Raw genomic sequence first — 19,779 nt, 5'->3', positions numbered from 1 at the left:
AAAATGTTTACCTATGTGGGGGTAAAGGGGAGTGGAGTGGACTGAAGACTTCTCAATAATTTTTTCAGTCATATAAATGTATTACCTATTCAAACATTAAAATAACATTTTAAAAATTAAAAGAAAAGTTTGTTTCTCTTCCACAGCTGTATTAATGGTCCCATTTTTATATCTGGCTAAAATTATTTTAGGTCAGTTAAAAATCCTTTTGATTAACACATGGTATATAAAATTAAAGTATCTTTCTGGGTGGATTTGGGCTTCTCCCTGCCCTCACTGCCTGGCCCAAGGCAGCTCTGGAAGAATGGAGATAGAGAGGTGATAGCCACACTTAGCTCCCCAGCATCACGGTGGCATTAGATTCAAGGCCTGATCCTCCTCAGCCCATCTTGGAGGAAACTCTCAGAGGCTTTGAGAGTGTAAACTCTGTCCCAGGGTAGGTTCCTGGGTCAGAGACTGCTACACAAATCTGGGTGGTCCCAGGTCCCAGGGCCAGGCCACAGTGGACATGTCCTTCACAGAGCCCTGGGATGGGAAGCCTTGCTGTCTCTCCAGCTCCATCCTGGGGCCCTCTAGTAGTGGGGTGCCAGCTCACCTCTTTGGAGAGCCGTGTGAAGAGGTCCCCGCCACGCAGGAAGTCCAGAATAAGATAGAGCTTGCCCTCAGTCTGGAAGGCTGGGGAGAGGGAAAAAGGCAATGGTGGAGCCAGCTGGGCCCTGCCCCTCTGCCCCCAGCTCCCTTGACCTGCCAGGTGGGAGGTGGGCAACGTACAGGAAAGACAGCAGCCCACAGGCAAGGGCAAAGGTTGGCAGGTAGGGTGGGAACTCAGGTAGGGTCTGCGGTCTCACCATAGTGCAGCTTCACCACAAATGGGTGGTTTACATCAGCCAGGATGTCTCTCTCCATCTTGGTCCGAACGCGGTCACGCACTGGCCAGAGGAGAAAGGACATCATCAAGAGCCTAGCCATTCCCAGGCCCTGGCTAAGAAGGGCTCTCTTTTCCACCTGTTCCTCACACTTCATGGCAGTGCCCAGGGCTGGACGTTTGGTGCCCTTCCCAACCCTGTGGCCCATCTCTCACCATGCTCCATCAGGGCCATTCAACCCATCCAGTTTGTGCAACCCATTCCTCTGAGTGCCTTCAGCTTTGCCCCTGGCGCTCCCCGGGATACGTTCACCAGCCCCCTCTCCATCGGGCATAAAAATCTCCAATTCCAGTCTGGGGGCTGGTGAGAATAGTCACTTAGGGAGCTACTTATAAGGGCAGATTCCTGGGGCCTCAAATTCAGACTCATGGGTCTGAGCAGACAGCTCCCATATACTTTTTTTTTCCCCCTCAAGAATAAAAGTCTCGCCCAGCTGGGCGTGGCTCTGCGGTTGAGCGTTGACCTAGGATCTAGGTGATTGGGGTTCGACTCCCGGTCAGGGCACATGCCTGGGATGCGGGCTCGATCAATGAATCTCTCATCATTGATGTTCCTATCCCTCTCCTTTCCTCTCTCTGAAATCAATAAAGATATATTTAAAAAAAATAAAAAATAAAAATAAAAGTCCCTAGGCAATTCTGATCATCAGTAGTTTCTTCTTTGACTCAGTTTAGGCCTCACCTCCTCCTGGAAGTCTTCCTTAATCTGCCTAGCTGAGTTAGGGCCCTTTTCCCTACAGTGCTCTGCTTCCCCCTCAGACCACCTCTTACCCTCTATTTTAATGTTTTTGTTTCCCTCACCAGACATGGCAGGGGCCATGATGGAGTTAACTATTCTAGTTACTGTTTCCCAAATACTCCTTACATTTTCAAACCACCCCTACAGTTTTACTTAGGCAAATAGTTCCTCCTTCCTGGGGTTACCCATTTTCAGTCAGGATAATTCCCAATTCATCCTGCAAGGCACAGCTCAAATGGCTACTCTATGTGAGCCTACCCCCCTGACCCTGGAAGGCTGCACCTCCCCTTCCCCTGGGACCCCTAGTCACAGCACCAACAGCACTGCACTGCAGGGTCTGTCTGCTCAGCCTCTCCAGCCCCAGCCTGGGAGCCCTTCAAAGCAAGGACCAAATCCTTTCATCTTTCTCTTCCCCTGTGGCTCCCACCATCCCTCCCAGGGAATGACTCCCACCCCTAGCAGGCTGGCCTTGGGGCACCAAAGCTGCATCACCCCAGACAGCCCTTCATGGGCTGCATGAGCCGTAACATCCCCAAGGCTAACACCCTCAATTTTCCCCACCTCACCCCAGGCCCACTCCACCTGGTCAGTGGCTACACTGGCTCCCAGGCCGGTCAAACAGTCACTGCCCAGCCCAAAGGCCACTACCAACTATCCTCATGCCTTCCTAAGTCCTGGAAATCTAGACCTGGGCTCATGCTCCCTTCTGAACCTCTCTGCTATCCATCTCCATGGGCTTGCTTTAACCCACCCTATCCTACCCAACCAGTTGCCTCATGTCCTTCTCCACTCTCTTCTCCAGTCCGAGAGTTCCTCTCAGACTCTCCTAACATGAAATAACTATGCTGATGGAAGGCCTCTGCCCAAGCAACCTGACGCCTGATATCTGAAGGCCCCCACCACAAACACACTGCACTCCCCACCTGCCTCCTTCCAGACATTCACCTTCACTTGGCACTTGGTGTGTGGGGTGGGGGTGGGGATACGGTTAACCCCAGAAATCTTTTCTTCTGATTGGACCTTGTCTTCTCCATAAGGTGGGGTAAGGGGTAAGGGGTGGCTGAAAACAATCTTGTTTCTCCACCTTCAGACCAGGAGCTCCTGGAGATAGAGCTATCTCCTCCATTAGGCACAAGGCCCTAGAAACCTGGTCTGTCTCCCTTGATCCTGTGCCCAGCCTGGGCTCTGTGTGGGGAGGTATTTTTTTTTATTTTATTGATTTTAGAGAGGGAGAAAGGAAGCGGGGGGAGAGAAACATTGATCCACTACTCCACCCATTCATGCACCCACTGGCTGACGCCTACACGTGCCCTGACCAGGGATCGAACCCGCAACACTGGTGCATTGGGGTGATGTTCCAACTGAGCTACCCAGCCAGGGCCCCCCACTCACCTTTCAGTGTTGCCTTCTTTAGTACCTTCATGGCATACAGGTGCCCACTATCAGGCCGGGTGACCTTCCGCACCAGGAAGACCTGAGAAGGCAGTTGGGGAAAAAGCAGAAGCTGGGGAGGGGGCTGAGTCCGTTAGCTCCCATCTTCCAGGTCCCAGGCTGACCTCTAACTTCCCTGAGCCCCATGTTGACCTTTTGCCCTCCCTGGGTACTAAGGTGACCTCTCATCCTCCCCTCAGACCCATCCACCCTTGCCCTCTGATCCTTAAAGCCCTACGGTGAGCTCTCACCCCCACCTCTGACATGACCAGTGCTGCCCTCCCAGGTGTGGGCTCAGGACTCACTTTTCCAAAGGATCCCTGGCCCAGAACCTTGAGCAGCTCAAAATGGGATGGGTCGGCCTTCTCAGAGCCAGCCTTGACATGGTGCGTGATGGAGATCTCCTTGAGGACGCCCTCATCCTGATGGAAAGATAGAGCTGATGGGCACAGGAGCCCCATCTGGGCCAGCATAGGGCATGTCCCCCCTTCCAAGTCCACTCCCACCAGACCTCATCAGACAGGGCCCTGCAGGCCCAACCAGACAACTGCACTGACGGGACCTGCCTCCAGGTTCATCAATACCACAGGGCTTCAAAGGCCGGGGAGGGTCAAACTATCAAAGTGCCAGTGAGGTGAGGCACTGCTCCTATTGCTTCTGACATTCTGGCCTGCTTGGGCCCAAAAGGATGCTCAGGCATGGCCAGGCTGAGCCAACCCCAGGCTCTGGCTGAGGCCCAGAGACCTGCCTCAGGTCCTCCCCTCCCCCTGCTATAAAGGTTTTGGTTTTGCCACAATAGGAAGTAGTGTTTGTTCTTATATTGTGTTGGCAGAGCTGGATTTTTGTTCCTAGAAGGGATGGATCACAGGATCTGTCTGACCAGAAGGACAGGGCTGAGATGCATAGGGAGTCACCAGAGACTCCCTGACCAACCCAGTAAGTGCCAGTTTGGGGTAGGCAGGAGCTAAGGCCAGAGACTCCATGCCCCACCCTCCAAAAGTTCCTTTATACAAATCTACTAGAAACCCCTCGCCAGGTTGTAGTTGTTTTAGGACCCCTCTGCCCTCCCTCCAATCTCTTGGTGTAACCCTGGAGCCCTGAAGTGCCTCCTCACTTCCCCAGGAAGCAAGCCTGGACAGAGTCCAGTCACCCAGCAAGGCCAGGCCTAGGCTAGGGTAGCCCAACTGAGGCCAAACTGGTTGCCCAGGCACCTGCTCCAAGGGCCACAGCCAGGCCAACTCATCCGGCACACTCACCGAGTCCCGCCTTGGGCCAGAGCCAGGGCCAGGGGCAGGCAAAGAGGTCTGGCTGATCCTGGGCCGCTGCTTCCTGGGCAGCCAGGGGAGCAGGGCCCAGAGCCGCAGACGGGGCGGCTTTGGATCCTGCTCCATCCGCCCAGCAGGGCCAAGGCACCATGGCAGGAGCAGGCAGCCTCCAGTGCTGCCTCGGAGGTGGTCAGGCCCAAGGCGGATGTGCAGGGTGAGGGCGGGGGCTGGGCCCAGGCCGCCAATCACTCAGGGCCTGTGGTTTCCTAGTTCCAGGCCTACACCCTCACCACGCTCCCTTCCTCTCTCTCCCCCCCTCCCCACTGCCTGAGGGCTGCCCTCTGGCCCTCCACCCCCATCCTCCCTGTGGGCCTACAAAGGGAAAGTCCCATGCCAACCCAACTGCTGAGGAGCAGATAGGTACCCAACAGGCAGAGACAGGCACCTAACATGTAGAAGCAGATAAAGGACACACAACAGGCAGAGGCAGGTACCCAACATGCAGAGGCAGATAAAGAGGGACACCCAACAGGCAGAGGCAGGCACCCAACATGCAGAGGCAGATAAAGAGGGATATCCAACAGGCAGAGGCAGGCACCCAACATGTAGAGGCAGAGAAAGAGGGATATCCAACAGGCAGAGACAGGCACCCAACATGTAGAGGCAGAGAAAGAGGGGCACCCAACAAGCAGAGACAGGCACCTAATAGGTGAAGACTGATGAATATGGGCATCCAACAGGCAGAGGCCAGAGGGTACAGATGCTCAACAGGCAGGGATGGATAGGGACACGGACTTGATAGGCAGAGGTAGGAAGAACACATATCCAACAAGCAGAGGCAGGAGGGGACTCACACCTAACAGGCAGAGGTAGACAGAGACTCTCCTACCTTATAGGCAGAGGCAGGTGGAGACACAACCAACAGGCAAAGATAGATGGGGACACAAATCTAACAGGCAGAGACAGATGGGAATCCAACAGGCAGAGACAGATGGGGACTTACATCCAACAGGTAGAGACAGATGGGGACACATACTCAACAGGTAGAAACAGAAGGGGACATGAACCAACGGACATCTAACACGTGACATGTACCCAACAGGTAAAGACAGACCCCTCACCAAGCAGTGACAGAGACAGGAGCCCAACAACAGGGGCAGGTGGGCAGCAGACAGAGACAGCCAGTCAGCAAGGCCCAAGTAGATGGACAAGGAACCAGGGCAGACACACAGGCAGGAAAGATACCCAGACACCCAGAAAGTCAAACCCTGGACTCAAAGGCAGAGCTGTGGTTCTTGCTGGTCTGCCTGGGGGAGAGGATATCACCTGCAAACCCCTAGCACTTGAGAGAACAGTTCAGTATTTGTGGCAGACCCATCTCTGATGTCCTCCATTTCTGAGGGAGGGGCAAAGGACTAAGACAGTAGGCCGAGAGGAACATCTGAGTACAATCTGATGACTCTGACACTGATCCAAATATCCCAAAAGCTATTATGCCCACTTAGGAACAGGAAACTGAGGCCCAGAGGACAGTGACTCACCCAGGCTCAAACTGAAGTGGTGACAGAACCCAAGTCATTCCCCTGGTTATTGCTGGGCCTGCGGTTGGCAAGACTCAAGTGCCAGGAAAGGGTGGGTAGGTAAGTCACCCAGAGCCATGTCCTCTCACTCAAGCCTGCCCCCTCCCTCAGTACTAGGGTCAGTCCAGGAACTTCCTATTCTTGACCCTCAGAGACACAGCCTCATCTTCAGGGTACCCTGAACAGCCACAAAAAGCTGCAAGCTAGTCAGGCCCACTGGTAACCCTGGATGGGACAAGCAGAAAGCCGCTCAGCAACCCCAGCCCACCCTACCCTGAGGTCAGCCTCCACCTGTCTGTCTGTGACTGAGAACACTCCCTGAAGGCAGAGGCGGTCAACCGGAAACCCTAGGGGACAGAGCTACTCCCAAACCCATTTCTTGCCCAGAGCTATGGTGAAAGATAATGCTGGAGGCAGGCCAACCCTCTGCTCACCTTTCTGGGATAGGAGACTGAGTCTCTCTCAACTCTGGGGGAATCTGCCGAGGTCTGCATGGTAGGGCTTGAGCCGGTGGCCAGAGGGCCCCATTACTCCCCTTACTTCTGCTTTTGTAGCCTTCCCAGCCCACAAGGCAGGGTCCCTGACCCCCTCCTTCTCACTTCCCCTCCGCAGGGAGGAGGGACAGAAGATGGGTCAGGCTTCCTTGCTGAGGAGGGAACACTGTAGACCCCAAACCCATGACTAAGGGGAGGGGGGACAGGGATGCACCCCGCCTTGTCTCCTCTAATTCCCTCATCACCTGAAGGAAGAGTCACAGGTGATCTGGCACTGACACAGTGGGCGTCAGCACCTACAAACATTCCTTGAGAGAATGAGGGGCAGAAGTAAACAAGCCACAGGCTCCGACTGCCCAGCCCAGAGCGCAGACACTCCTTTCCCAATAGTGACCGTTCCATGGCTAGGCCACCCAAACGGACAGCCCACAGAGCAGGCACCACCACACCCAGCCCTGCCCTGACGAGCCTGACAGCCCTGGGCCCTGGGATGGGCAAGGGGGCCGAAGGTCCTGGCAAGAACCCACAGAGGTCTGAAATGAGGAGGAGGTAGCCTGGGGCAGGGGGTGACCCAAACCAGCCCCCTTCCATGTGACCTTGCCGCATCACTCACACCAGCGTACCCACAGGAACTAACACATACACACATAAATACACACAGGCCGATGATCGGAAACCATTTCCACAGACATCCCCTATGTGGAAACACACGTCTCCGCGTACACATGGACTTCCCCTTCCAGTCCTCAAAGGGCTGCCAACAACACAGTCTGATGATGGCCTGCTGGGTTGTGAAAGATGCCTCCTTAGACTGAGGCTCTCACTGCACCCCAGTTTCTTTAGGCAAGAGTTTGGAGGCTAGGACAGTCCTTGGCCTCCCCGACCCTCGAGTCCCTAAGAAGCAAAGAAAGATTGTCTGTGGCTAGCAGGGTACAGGAAGGGGCAAAAGGAAGAAAGTCTCAGAACTGCCTTTGCTGAAGGGTATGTGCAGGGCCCATGAGGCCTCTTGGTGGCAGAAGGGGGAGGACAGGCACCAGACCACATCCCTTGGTCCCTGCCCCATTCCCCCCTACAGATACTTCCTCTTATCTACTTCCTCCCACAAGGCAGCTGGGAGAGAAGACCAAAGACCCCTGCCTGATCCCTGGTCCCTAGAGTCCTCACCCTGGGCCTCCCTCCACCAGCTACAGCCCAAGCCCACCTGCCAATCCCTGGCCCTAACGAATACCAACAGCCCCTTCCCCAGCTGGCAGCATCTGCAGGGCCTCCCAGGTGTTATCCCTCTGGTAGGACAGATGTCCCCAGACATGTCTCCCAGCATGCCTCTGGGCAGGTGAGGAGGGGCCCACAGTTTCCAGGCACCCTTGATGCGGAAGCTGGCATCAGGCACTAGGCCAGGACTGGCATGGAGTGACAATGAGAATTGTGCCTCCAATAAATTGAGCATTTATTGCATAAGGCCATTCTTTCCTTCAATCGTTGCTGGTGTGGATTCTGCCAAGCCCTGTGTCTCAGTCCCATTTCAGAAATAAGGAAACTAGACTGAGAGAGAAAGTGACTTGACCAAGGCCACATGGCTAGAAAGGGGGAGAGCTAAGAGCAAAATCTGTCTGTTTCCAAAGCCTACACTCCTAAGCATTTCATTATTACCCTCCTTGCAAGGCCAGCTAGCCGGCCCCCTATCTGGACATCACCCACAGCTCCTGGACCCCTGCTCTGTCGTCATGTCAGAAGCCAGACATTAGGAAGCACACAAGTTAAGGCAGATGCCGGCCTTGACCTCAGGTAACTACAAAAAATAAATACATGATAACAAAACACAACTACAGAGCTACAGTTAGGTGTTGTGGGTGCCCAGAGGTAGTAACTATCTGCCTAGGGTGAGGTCCGAGAACCTTCCAGAGACAGGGCAGTCTAGCTGGACCCTGAGGAGGAACAGGAGTTGGTCAGACAGAAAGAGAAAAAAGACACATGTAGAGAGACCCAGGTGAACAACAGGCTTGAGGCCAGGAGTGCAGGGAAGGAAGTTAAAAAATGCCCACTCACTAGCTGAGCTCTCCCAGGCAAACTCTTTCCCTATCTAACTCTCAGTTTCCTCCTCCATAAAACAGAGGTTAAAACGAGATGTTGCGCAGCCGGTGTGGCTCAGTGGTTGAGTGTCATCCCACCCACCAAGAGGTCGATGGTTCGATTCCCGGTCAGGGCACATGCCTGGTTGTGGTTGCAGGCTCAATACCCAGTAGGGGGCCTGTGGGAGGCAGCAGACCGATGTTTCTCTCTCTCTCCCTCCCTCCCCCTTCCTCTCTCTCTAAAAATCAATAAAAACATATTTTTTAAAACACACACACACAATCACAACATGTTGTTTCTAGAAGCAAAATGGGCCACAGAGGCAAAGGAACATAGTAAACAGAACCTCTCCCTGGATTAGTGGGCAGTCTTACTGCTGCAGTATCTACTCTGGGCAGACAGAAGGGACAGAGCCTAGCCAGTGGGTCCTGGGTGCTGGGAGGGTGGGCTAGCCTGCCCTACCCAGGCTAAAGGAAGTTCCCCGCAACACCTGAGGCTCCCAAGGCGCCCTGAAGTCCACACAGTCACATCCTGCCTGAGCTCCAGCCAGGGGAGCAAGAGGGATCCGGGAGGGATCCGGGAGGGATCAGGGTTTCATAAACAGGAAGAGAGGAGGGGAGGGGGGGAGACGCTCAGCTCTCAAAATAGACCTACAGGCACTTCAAAGGGGTCTAGCTCTGCTCCGGAGATAGCCAGGGGAGGGGGCATAGGGTGCCCAGTCTACCCCCAGGAAGGAAGGGAAGGTGAATGGAACCCCAGTGTGCCTGAGGACACCAGGTGTGCTCTGGGTACTGAAAAGATCCAGGGAGCTCTCACCCTAGACTGCTGTCCACACTATGGCTGCTAAACCCCAAATCTCCCTTTCTGCTTGAAACTAATAAAATAAATAAGCACTGCCCTAGCCACTTTGGCTCAGTGGTTAAAGTGTTGGCCCACAGACTAAAGGATCTGGTTTGATTCCAGCCAAGGGCACACGTCTCGGTTGCAGGGTCAATCCCCGGCCCCGGTTGGGGTGCATACGGAAGGCAACCAATCGATGTGTCTCTCTCACATCGATGTTCCTCTCTCTCTCTCCCTTCCACTCTCTCTGAAAAGCAATGGGAAAAATATCTTCAGGTAAGGATTAAAAAATAATAATAATAAATTAATAAATAAGCATTGAACACTAACACTGTGCCTCACACTATGTTAAATTCTTTAATTTGTATACATCCCGTGCCCTCCTCTGATTAGCCCTGAAGAATAGATTATATTCTCCTTCTACAGGAAAAGCACCTGAGCCTCACAGAAGCAAACCATTCACCCAAGGTTATGAGGCAAACAGGACAAAGGGGCAGGATTCTGAACTCAGAATGCCTGACTCCCAAGCCCCCCCTCCCACCACTTCTCCAGCTAGAAGAACCACTTCTTTCTCCAGGTGCTCAAAGCCTGCCTTTTGAGGCCCAGCAAAAGGAAAGATGGCTTCATGCCCCACAGGCCACTCCAATGCTCTGCCATACATGGCAGTGACTGTCCATCTGTTCCACGCTCAGCCCTAAGCTCAGATGCCACTGGCAGGGTTCCCCAGGACATGCTCACATCATCCCACCGAAATGTGGGCACCTGGAAGGTGGTGTATTCCTCTGCCCATTATGGGGCCTGGCACAGAATGAAGTCTACATGCCCACAGTCATGTTCTTCTCCATCACAGTGCCCACCACATAGCTTTCCTGTCTCCACTTGCCCCCCCTGGGAGCGCCCCGAGGGTGGAGATGTTGATTTCATTTTGGGTTTCCCCAGTGCCACAACAGGGTGTCCTGAACACCTGGTGAAGCAAAAGATAAATGAGCTCTCTGCCAGCTCATTCCACTGCATGAAGTGATGAGGTCCTGACCACAGGCTGAGCGCCCCCTGGTGTGTTGAGCCCAGAAGTGGGCACAGTATCCCCACTGTGAGGTTATAGAGCAACAGAGAAGATGGATGAGCAGGTTCCTAGGGATGGTGGAACTTGGGGGTCATAGGGACCCAATGTTCCTCCTCTTCAGCTATGAGTGTTCCCTGAGAGGAGTGTGGGCCCTGTGGTCAAGCAAGACCTGATTCCATTGCCCACTCCATGTGACCTTGGGCCTCAATTTTCTCATCTGTAAAATGGGAATAGTAACAATATCTACTTCCAGGGTTGTTGTGAAAACTAAAGGGAAAGCTCCTGGTGTGGTGCCAGGTGTGTGTTAAGCTCTTTCTCTTCCTTAATGTGGCATTTGAGGCTCTACCCAGCCTCATCTCCCCCACCCCAGAATTTTCTGCTGTAGAGCAGGAATCATAGGCTTGCGATCAGATGTAGGTTACCTCACTGGGTAAGCTCCTGCCCTCTCCCAACCAGCCCCTCTAGCTCTTGGGGTGAGAAGCTATCCTTACCACCAGCATCCCCAAAGCTGCAACCCCAGAACCTCATTCCAAGATATGTACATCCTGGTTTTTCACTGGGGACCTACAGGCCCTTCATTTTGTTTCTAGGCAACTAGGGGACAGCTACTTTGTGGGAGGAGATTGTGCAGAAATGGGCAGAGCAAACCAAAGGGCCCTGTCCATACCACTTACCTGGCTTCTGGTGGCCCAAGGTTGCCATAGTTGCCAACAGAAGAGAGGGTAAGAGCCTATTTCTCTCACCCAGCACTACCCCAGGCAGCTCAGCAACCTTATCTTAGGAGACTGAGTCAAGACAAACATGGGGATCAGCCCTGGGTCCATCTCAAAGGTCGAGCTTATGGCAGGTCAGGTACCCAGGCAGATCCAGGCCTGGAGGGTGTGGCCACTGGTAGGATGTGGAGCTGAGCAAGTAACTGGGCATTCATGCTACTAGTGCTGAAGTCACTGTGTACTATCTCATGTTTTTCACATCACTCCTATGAAGTAGGCACTATTATCCCCAATTTATAGATGAGGAAACTGAGACTCAGAAGGGAAAAGAGCCCTGGCCGGTGTGGCTCAGTTGGTTGAGCACTGTCCCATGGTCAGAACACATGCCCGGGTTGCGGGCTCGATACACAGTGGGGACGCACAGAAGGCAGCTGATTGATGTTTCTCTCTCTCCCTCTCCCTTCCTCTCTCTCTAAAATAAATACTTTTTTTTTTTTTAAGTGGGGGAGAAAAGCTTCTGGCAAAATGGTGAGGGTAGAGTCAGGACTTGAACCCAGGTCTGTTTTACCCACCCTGTGCCCTGCCTAGGTGGCTTCCAAAGCCTCTCCATAGCCAGCAGCTCTGTGAGCTTGCACAATTGGGTGTGGGAAGAACCCAGGGGAAGCAGAGACAGCAGGGGTGAGGGAACAGCCTCATGCTGGGAGCTGGGAGCCCTGAGAAATGGCCTGTGTGCCCACCAGGTCCCCTCTAGCATTACATGCCCAGATGATTCCAGGTCCTTGTCAGGCCCAGCTGACTGAGCCTCTCCCATCACTCCTTTAGCCCCCTCCTTACAGCCAGCCCAGATGCCAAGAGTAAATGAACTAAGGAAGAGTCCTAGCCTGGGTGATGGATAACCAGAGTTCTAGCATGGATTCTGCCTCTGACACTGTCTGGGACACAGTCCCCTCACCTAAGAAACAGGAAGGTTGGAGCAAGTGATCTCCATACACAGGGTTGCCTTGAAGATTAGCTGGGACCCGAGAAGAAAGGCTGAGCTGGGAAAGTGGGGAGAAGCCAGGATCCTCATACCCAGGTGGAGTGAAGACAGGCCTCCCTCCCCCTCCATGGCCATGCAAACAGTGCCCTCCTCACAGTTCCTAGCCCAGGTGCTATCCCTGGCCCTCACCTTGGATAGCTGAAGTCCAGCTTCTTCCCCTGAGGCCTGTCCATTCTGGAAAAGAGAAGAGAGATTAGAGAACTAAGATTAGAAAGACTGTCAGAGTTTACCAGTGTGGGACAGAGCAAAGATAGACCCCTTGGGGCACCCCATCCTCGGCTGCTTCCAATAGCTAGGGAAGGCACAGAGGCAGGGCTGGAGTTCTGAATGGGTCTCCCAACTCCACTTGCATGGTAAGAGTGCAGGTAGCAAGCCAGGAAGTGCATTTCCCGAAACCTTCCCTCAGCTCTCTGACTGGCAAACATCTATCTTTGAAGACTCAGCTCAAATGTCATCTCCTCTCAATGAGAAGGAAAGGGTATGTGTGGCTCCCAGCTCAGCCCAAGACAAACTGTGTGACTTTGTGCCAATTAATCAACTGCAAGCAACCTCAGTTTCCTGATCTGTAACATGGGGGTAGTTACAGCCACATCCCAGAGGTGCTGCAAGGGTAGAAGGAAACAAAGTCTGTGAAAGTCTCCAGCCCAGAGATGGTGGCTACCCTGGCCTTACCCACTCTGGGACCCTTGCCCTGTCAGGCAGAATTGCTGCTGGCCCACTATGCCCCTACATTCCTTCACTTTTCACATTACAGGGACTATTTACACACAGGCCTGCCCTCCTGAATAAAGGGGAGTCCCAGGAGGGCAGAGATTAGGGCTCTGTGCTAACAGCTGCTCTCTTCCGAGCCCCTGCCACATGCCAGGCACTGGGCTCAGTGCCTCACACCTGTGGCATCATTAAATCCTCATGACCTGGGAGGGAGGACCTAGCCCCATTTGGCAGAGGAAAAAACTGAGGTTGAGGGGCCAGTAATGACAACTAAGGTCACACAACTGGTAAGTGGAGATTAAAATTCTGGTCTCTGACATCCAGAAGATGCTCAAAAAAGGTCTGTTACAGAGCAGGCCATACCCCAGGCAAGGGAACTACCTGCAGAGGGGTGGATACTGGAGCCCATCTCTGGGCATTCCTGCTTTTTCCAGTCCCCAGACTTCACACTCAGGTGGGCATTATTCACCCTAGGGTATACCAAACCCAGCCCACCCCTTTCCTGTGTGATACGAGATGATTAACTTACCTTATATTGGACTTGGGGTGCTAAAAGGAGCTGTCCCCACCCCTCCTCACACAGCAAGAGTGTGGTGAGGCAGACAGAGGCTCCCAACAGTGACAAAGACCCAGCCTAGGGCAGATCAGGACTTTGGATCCAGCGGCTGGGTCCACAGGGCAGCTGTGGCTTTACTTGGCAGCAGCAGGCACAGCTGTGTTCTACCCATTACATAATCTCCCTACCCCTAGAACAGCTTCCCCTGATGCTTCCAGGACATCCTGCCCCCTGAGCCCCTTTAATGCCCCTAATCTTCCCCAGGGCCGGTGTTCTGCAGGCGCGTCCACACACACATACACGCTGTCATCTCTCAGCAGCCGGGGAGAAGGGCCAGGTTGATCAGGGCCCAGGGGAGGCAGGATGCATTTGTAGCTTGAGCTCCACTTCACCCAGGGGTCTAGACTCTTGATAGAATTCCCACAGATGGTCTCATCAGCCTCCTCACCAGTCCCCCTGCCCCAGTCTTCCCCCATTCAAACCTTCCTCCTTCCTTAAACTCAACTATGATTGTTGCACTTGAGCCATTACCTTCCTTGGTCATTCACTCCCTACTTTTAAAAATATATATGTCTTTATTGATTTCATAGAGAGGAAGGGAGAGGAAGAGAGAGAGATAGAAACATCAATGATGAGAGAGTTATTGATCACCTGCCTCCTGCATGCCCCCGACTGGGGATTGAGCCCGCAACCCGGGCATGTGCCCTGACCGGGAATCAAACCATGATCTCCTGGATCTTAGGTTGATGCTCAACCGCTGAGCCACGCCAGCTGGGCACTCACTACTTATTGAGAACTTGCTATGTATCAGGTCCCAAACCCTTTCATGGCTTCCCACTGCCCGCAGAATACAGTCCCAGCTCCTTGGCCTGGCATTCAAGGCCATCATTTCCAACTACCCAACACAAGTGATTAAGAACGTGGGTTCTGGAACCTAACTTTGTGGGTTCAAATTCTGGCTTCCATACCACCTGCATGACCCTGAGGTTACCTCATTTCACAGGGCTTCAGTCCTCATCTGTGAAATGGAGGTAAAAGTAATGTAACTCAGCAGGTGGCTATAAGAAGCAAACAAAATAGTCTATAAATATATACACCTGGCAGGCATGTACTGGGTCCACAAAGAATAGCCATTATTATCATTGGGCCCTATTCTGAAGCTAAACTAAACAACCTGAGAGCCTGAAGAACCCAGCTTATTTCATATCCCTAAGTATTTGCATGATGGCTTGCTCCTTCTACCAAGAAAACCCTTCCTGCCTTGTCACTTTGGCAAACTTCATTTCAAATGTCATCTCTCTGTCCACACAGCCTCAAGTCCTTTCCTCCCTCTTCTGTGCCCATAGCACTGAGGAAGCCGCAGGTTAACTCAGGAAGGAGCCCTGGCTAGTCTGTCATCATATCCTTAGCACCAGCTCAAGATCCAGAATGTAGTGTGTCAAATAAAAGCTCAACCCAGTCCCCGGCTGGGCGTGGCTCAGCAGTTGAGCATCAACCTAGGATCCAGGAGATGGCGGTTCGATTCCCAGTCGGGGCACATGCCTGGGTTGCAGGCTCAATCCCCAGTTGGGGGCATGTGGGGGCAGCCATAACCCCAAATCACTTAGTTGCAAGCCTAAATCCCAAATGAGGGAGCGGAGGAAGTAGTAGGGTGTACCCAGAGGTGTGGGCTTACTGAGAGCAGTGACCTGGATGATTCAGGGGACCTCACAGGCCCAGGCCCTGTTTGGCTGCCTCCAGTCCCAGGGTCTCTGGCCTGAGTGCCATCCTCATGGAACCCCACGCCTGTAAGAGCTGATGCATAAAGTCTCTAGAGGGGAATGGCAGCCCTGGAGAAAAGACTGGGAGTACAAAAAGGACCACAGGCGAGCTTCCCCCTCAAAGTCAGGGTCCACATAGGGAAAACAAAATTCATTTGTCCTTCTGACCTGACTGCTGCATGGATGGCGGAAAGAACAGAGCTCTGCAGCCACGAAGACACAGCTGCTAATCCTAGCTCTGCCAGCCATTCACTCCGACCTTGGGTCTGTCACATCATTTCTCTGGGTCACAGTTTTCTCATCTATACCATGAAAGCAGGTCTGTCCTATACACAGCTATATCCTGTTGCTTGGAATAGTACTTGTCACAATAGTACTTGTCATGGTAAGTGCTCAACAAATATTTGCTAAATGAATGAATGAATGGAAGGGGACAATGATGCTGACCTTGCAGAATACTGAATGAAGGACCTTGTCTAAAAAGTCTGGTACAGCTGCCCTGGCTGGGTGGCTCAGCTAGTTGGAGCATTGTCCATATACCAAGAGGTTGCGGGTTTGATTCCCAATCAGGGCACATAGCTAGGTTATGGGTTCGATCCCTGGTTGGGATGCATACAGGGTAGAGGGAGAGCAGCCGATCAATGTTTCTCTCTCTCTCTCAAATCAGTAATTTTTTTTTATTATTCTGGGGTGAGAATTAAAAAAAAAGTCTGGTACAGGAAGGGCCCTTTGTCCTCTTAAGAGGACAGAGACCCACTCTCCTCTCTGTTTCTCAAAGAACACTGTTCATGGGGACAGTTGCCCAGGGCCCCCAACCATTGTGCCCCTTCCCCAGAAGTCAGAGATAGGTTCCAACAGGCATCCTTCCTTCCCACCCAAGCAGCTCTGTTTTGGGAAGAGGGGCCCAGGGCAGCATCTAGAGAATCCAGGCAGCAGATGGACAAAGACAGCATGTGCCCCGCAGGCAGGAAGCAGCCCCAGGAGCTGGGTTCAGAGCCCAGCACTGGCAGCCCTGCAGGATGCTGGAGGCTGGGGGCCAGGTGCCAGGACTGGCTGGCACAACCCTTCCTCAGCAAAGGCTGGACAGGGGCCCTTCGGGACGAGGAGAGTCTGCCAACATCCGGAGCCTCTCTCGGAGAACCTTCCACCTGGGCCAGTTTGATCCCAACCCTTCCCCATCCTTCAGCCTCCCCCTTGAGAGTCTTGGGTTCCAATACTAACTCTGATATTAATTCATAGGCCAGTTCTCTCAGACTTCAATTATCTCATATGAAAATGGGGGTAATAATCCCTACCTTGAGAAGTTATTATGAAAATTATTTAAATAAAGTGACACAGATGAAGAAGGGTGTGTGGCACACAGTAAAGCTCTGTACATGGCAGAGCTGGGCCTGGGGACAAGGTTACTTCTTTCAGCAAGGCCAGGGAAAGCCCAGGAAGAATCCTCACCCACACTTCCAATAAGTTTGCTCCACCTGGGCCACACCCTGAGCCAGGCCTTGCCTCCCAGCAGCCCATTTTCAGCAGCGTCATGGGGAGGGCAGGGCAGTCCAGAACCCAGGCAACTGCCAAATGTCCCCCACCAGCCCCTTGTCTGCCTTCTTCCCGGCTAAGAGCCAGAGGCAGTGCCTATACCTGCAGGTCAGTCTGCTGTATCGCTTACATGTCACCTGGGCTAAGAACAGCGAGGCCCTGTTCTCCAGTGAGAACAGCCCAACCCATGCCCTGGCTGCCCCATGGCTCCTGTTACCCAAACAATAACACCCAGTTGCCTGGCACCTCCATGGAGTGGGGGAGGGGGAGAATGGGCAACAGTACCCAGGGTTCTGCACCCTCTCAGGCCCAGGAAGCAGAAGCTAGAACCCAACTTTGGCCACAAAAGAAACAAAGGTCCAGAGGAGCTAAGAAATGACTAAGGGTCACACAGCATTTCCAAGGTAAAGCTCCTGGAGAAATCATGCTCCCCCCCAATCCTAGGAACTAAGCCAGTCGTCTCACAGAGTTCAAGTGCAATACTACTCAAAACTAAGTTGAGTTTCCTATTTAAACCTGGCCCCTGATTAAGCTGGCCCCTGCTCCAGGACTCCCTAACAGCAAGCAGGAAGTTCGTGCCCTGGACTGGGAATGAGGCTCCTAGGTGTCTGCCGTACCTATCTCCAAGTTAAGTCCTAGGGTTAAGTTCCTCCCTGGCTTCTCCCAATCTACCTACCTCTAGAGAGGCCTAGGTTGTAGGGGCTTGCCAAAGGCAAAGGAATCCACCTCAGGGCGCCCTCTGTAGGCCCTAGTGACCCAGTCCTGGGGGCAGGGAGGAGAGGGGGATACGGGATGCAGAGAGCAGCAAAAGGTGAGTCAGAGAGAGAGAACCTCCAAGAGCATGCAGGGCCTGTATAAACCCCATGGCAGTGATCCCAGAGCAATTTACTCCAAATTGCGCCTTCAGGTTGCTTACCTAATCCTGCCTCACCCACCCTCCAATAGCCAGTGTCAGCCATGACCATCCCTTTAAAGGGGCAGCACACCCTGGATGGTAGGGACCAGGGGATCACAACCTTTGATCCTGAGACACAGGGCCCTTGGTGGTAAGAGAGGGCAGAGAGGTGGACCTAGGCAGGGACTAGATGCCCAAGCCAGGAGAAAATCGCCTTGGCTACCAGGCTCAATGAGGTCTTCACACCCTCCCTGCATATCTCCCACATCCTCTTTGGAAAGGGACTATCACCTGCCTCCTTCCCAGCTTGAGGATGGGGAGAAAGTTTTCTTGACCTGCTGGTTCAGGGGCTTGACCTTGACCCTGGGGTCAAAGGGCACAGGAAAAGCTGGCCTCCAGCACGCTTAGGGCCTGGAGAAGGGCAGGAACTGCTCGGGGAGAGGCTACGCTGGCATAGGCCAAACTACCCAAGGGCCCAGCCCTTCCTATGGGAGGGAGCACCAGAAGGTAGCAGGCACCAAGGTCCTCCTCTCCAGCAATAATCTTCACAAGGTCGAAGAGCTTTTTCCCACTCTTTTCTCCACAGTCTGGAGCAGGGGACACACGCGTCCTCTGGCTCTAGCCTCGGGGCAAAAAAACCCAAAAGTTTCAGTTCCAGACCAGCGGTGTGACCCCACATTTCACAACTGCCAAGGGTCAAGAGGGACAGTCCTAGGGTCAGCATCGGGGAAGCCGGGAGCTTTGGAGGTAGGGCGCTAGGAGACGTCAAGGAGAAGGGGGGGCAGCATGATCCTTGTCTCCTGTAGAATCCCAAACATCAGGCACCCCGGCCCTGCCCGTCTGCACTAATGGAGGAAGCCCCGACAGCTCCCGGCATGGGTCCTAGGTGTGCGGGGTGAGGGGGGCCAGAGCTCAGCGCCCCGCAGGATCCCCTCTCCGGACTAACAGGGTTCCTGGCGCTTGGCGGAACTGTCCCTCGCATACACACACCAAGGCAGAGGGGGGTGGAGCCGAAGAAGAGGCTAGAGATCCGAGGGCACTCGCGCCCTCGCGGGCGCCCGCCGGACTGCAGCGGCGCCGCGAGCCGCCCCGCCCCTGTGGGGACCCGGGATCGTCGGCGGCCGGCGCCGGTTCCCCACCCTGCTCACTCACCTCCGGGTCCAGCGGCACCAGCTCCATGAGCGGCCAGGGCTCCTTGAGCTGAGCGAGCGGCATCGCGCCGCTGCCGGGCCGCTCGCGCTCCTCTGGCGGCCCTGGCTGCGCCGCCTCCGGGGTCCCGGGGTCCCCGGCCCTGCGCCCCCGCGCTCCCGCGACCCCCCCCCCCGAGACCCTCGCGCTCCGGCAGGGCCGTCCGCGCCGCCGCCGCCGCGGCACTCGCACTTCGGCTCCCTCCGTCACCCGGCGCCGCCGCGCCCATTGGCTACCTGCGTGAGGGGCGGGGCTTCTGCGGCCCCGCCCCGGCCCCCGCGGCGCGGCATTCCCGGCCGGGACCCCCGCCCCCGCGGTGCGGGGAGCGCTGGCCCCGCCTTCACCGAGAGCCCCTGGCCTGCTCTATGCCCCTCCTAGAAGAAGCCCTCCTGGCCCCTCCCTCACAAACCTTGTCACCACCCCCAATTTCCCCCACCCCCCCAGCCCCGGGCCGCCTTCCCCCAGCCCCCTGCGCTGGCTACCCTACATATTCCTTCTCCCCGCAGGGGGATTCCCTGCTGTTTCCCACCCCGTACCCCCTCACTTACAGGCACACCAGAAGTCCCGGGCCTGACCCCGGCAGAGGCTTGAAAGGAGCCTGGGCCCCAAACCCCTGAGGCCCCCTCCTCACTTGGCCCTAGGAATCCACCCCCCCTACGGAAGTCAGTACTGGGATCCCCTGGGGATCTCAGCGATACAGTTCCAGGTAAGTTCCAAAACCGTCACCACCATCAAAAACCAGTGCCTCCAGAGTGATTTCTTAATACGCATTTTTTGCAACCGGTGCTTGAAAGGGCCTCATTTCAAGCCAAGTCTTCCCAGAATCTCTCCAGCTGCAGGCCCAGATTTGGACTGATTTGGACTGGCACCCTTTCTAAGGAGGGCACGGACCGGACTCCCAGAATGGACCAACACTTGGGCTGCACTTGGAGTAAAAGGCCAGGGAAAGGGATTCCCCATGGAGAGATTCAGCCTCT

The 19,779-nt window shown here is 54.4% G+C and overlaps 1 protein-coding gene across 4 annotated transcripts in view; it reads right to left on the bottom strand.

Annotated features, from left to right (window-relative positions):
* RPS6KA1 (ribosomal protein S6 kinase A1) overlaps positions 1–18,964 on the bottom strand; it is a 38,306-nt gene extending 19,342 nt beyond the window's left edge. The window contains exons 1-6 of one of the 4 annotated variants that reach the window (XM_081144754.1): positions 18,767–18,964; positions 12,289–12,333; positions 3,401–3,517; positions 3,057–3,138; positions 849–929; positions 596–675 (exon numbers count right to left, since the gene is read on the bottom strand). In XM_081144754.1, the coding sequence (XP_081000880.1) occupies positions 596–675; positions 849–929; positions 3,057–3,138; positions 3,401–3,517; positions 12,289–12,333; positions 18,767–18,829 (468 nt within the window). In that variant the 5' untranslated portion in view covers positions 18,830–18,964. Of the gene's footprint in view, positions 1–595; positions 676–848; positions 930–3,056; positions 3,139–3,400; positions 3,518–4,351; positions 5,759–6,374; positions 6,485–12,288; positions 12,334–18,766 lie in introns of those variants that run through there. The other 3 variants (XM_081144752.1, XM_081144753.1, XM_081144751.1) reach the window with 3 other exon arrangements.
* Positions 18,965–19,779: the final 815 nt, after the last annotated feature.

The sequence above is a fragment of the Miniopterus schreibersii genome (assembly GCF_964146895.1).
Source record: "Miniopterus schreibersii genome assembly, chromosome: 8".
NCBI classification, from domain to species: domain Eukaryota; kingdom Metazoa; phylum Chordata; class Mammalia; order Chiroptera; family Miniopteridae; genus Miniopterus; species Miniopterus schreibersii.
This window is presented reverse-complemented; position numbering and strand designations above follow the sequence as displayed.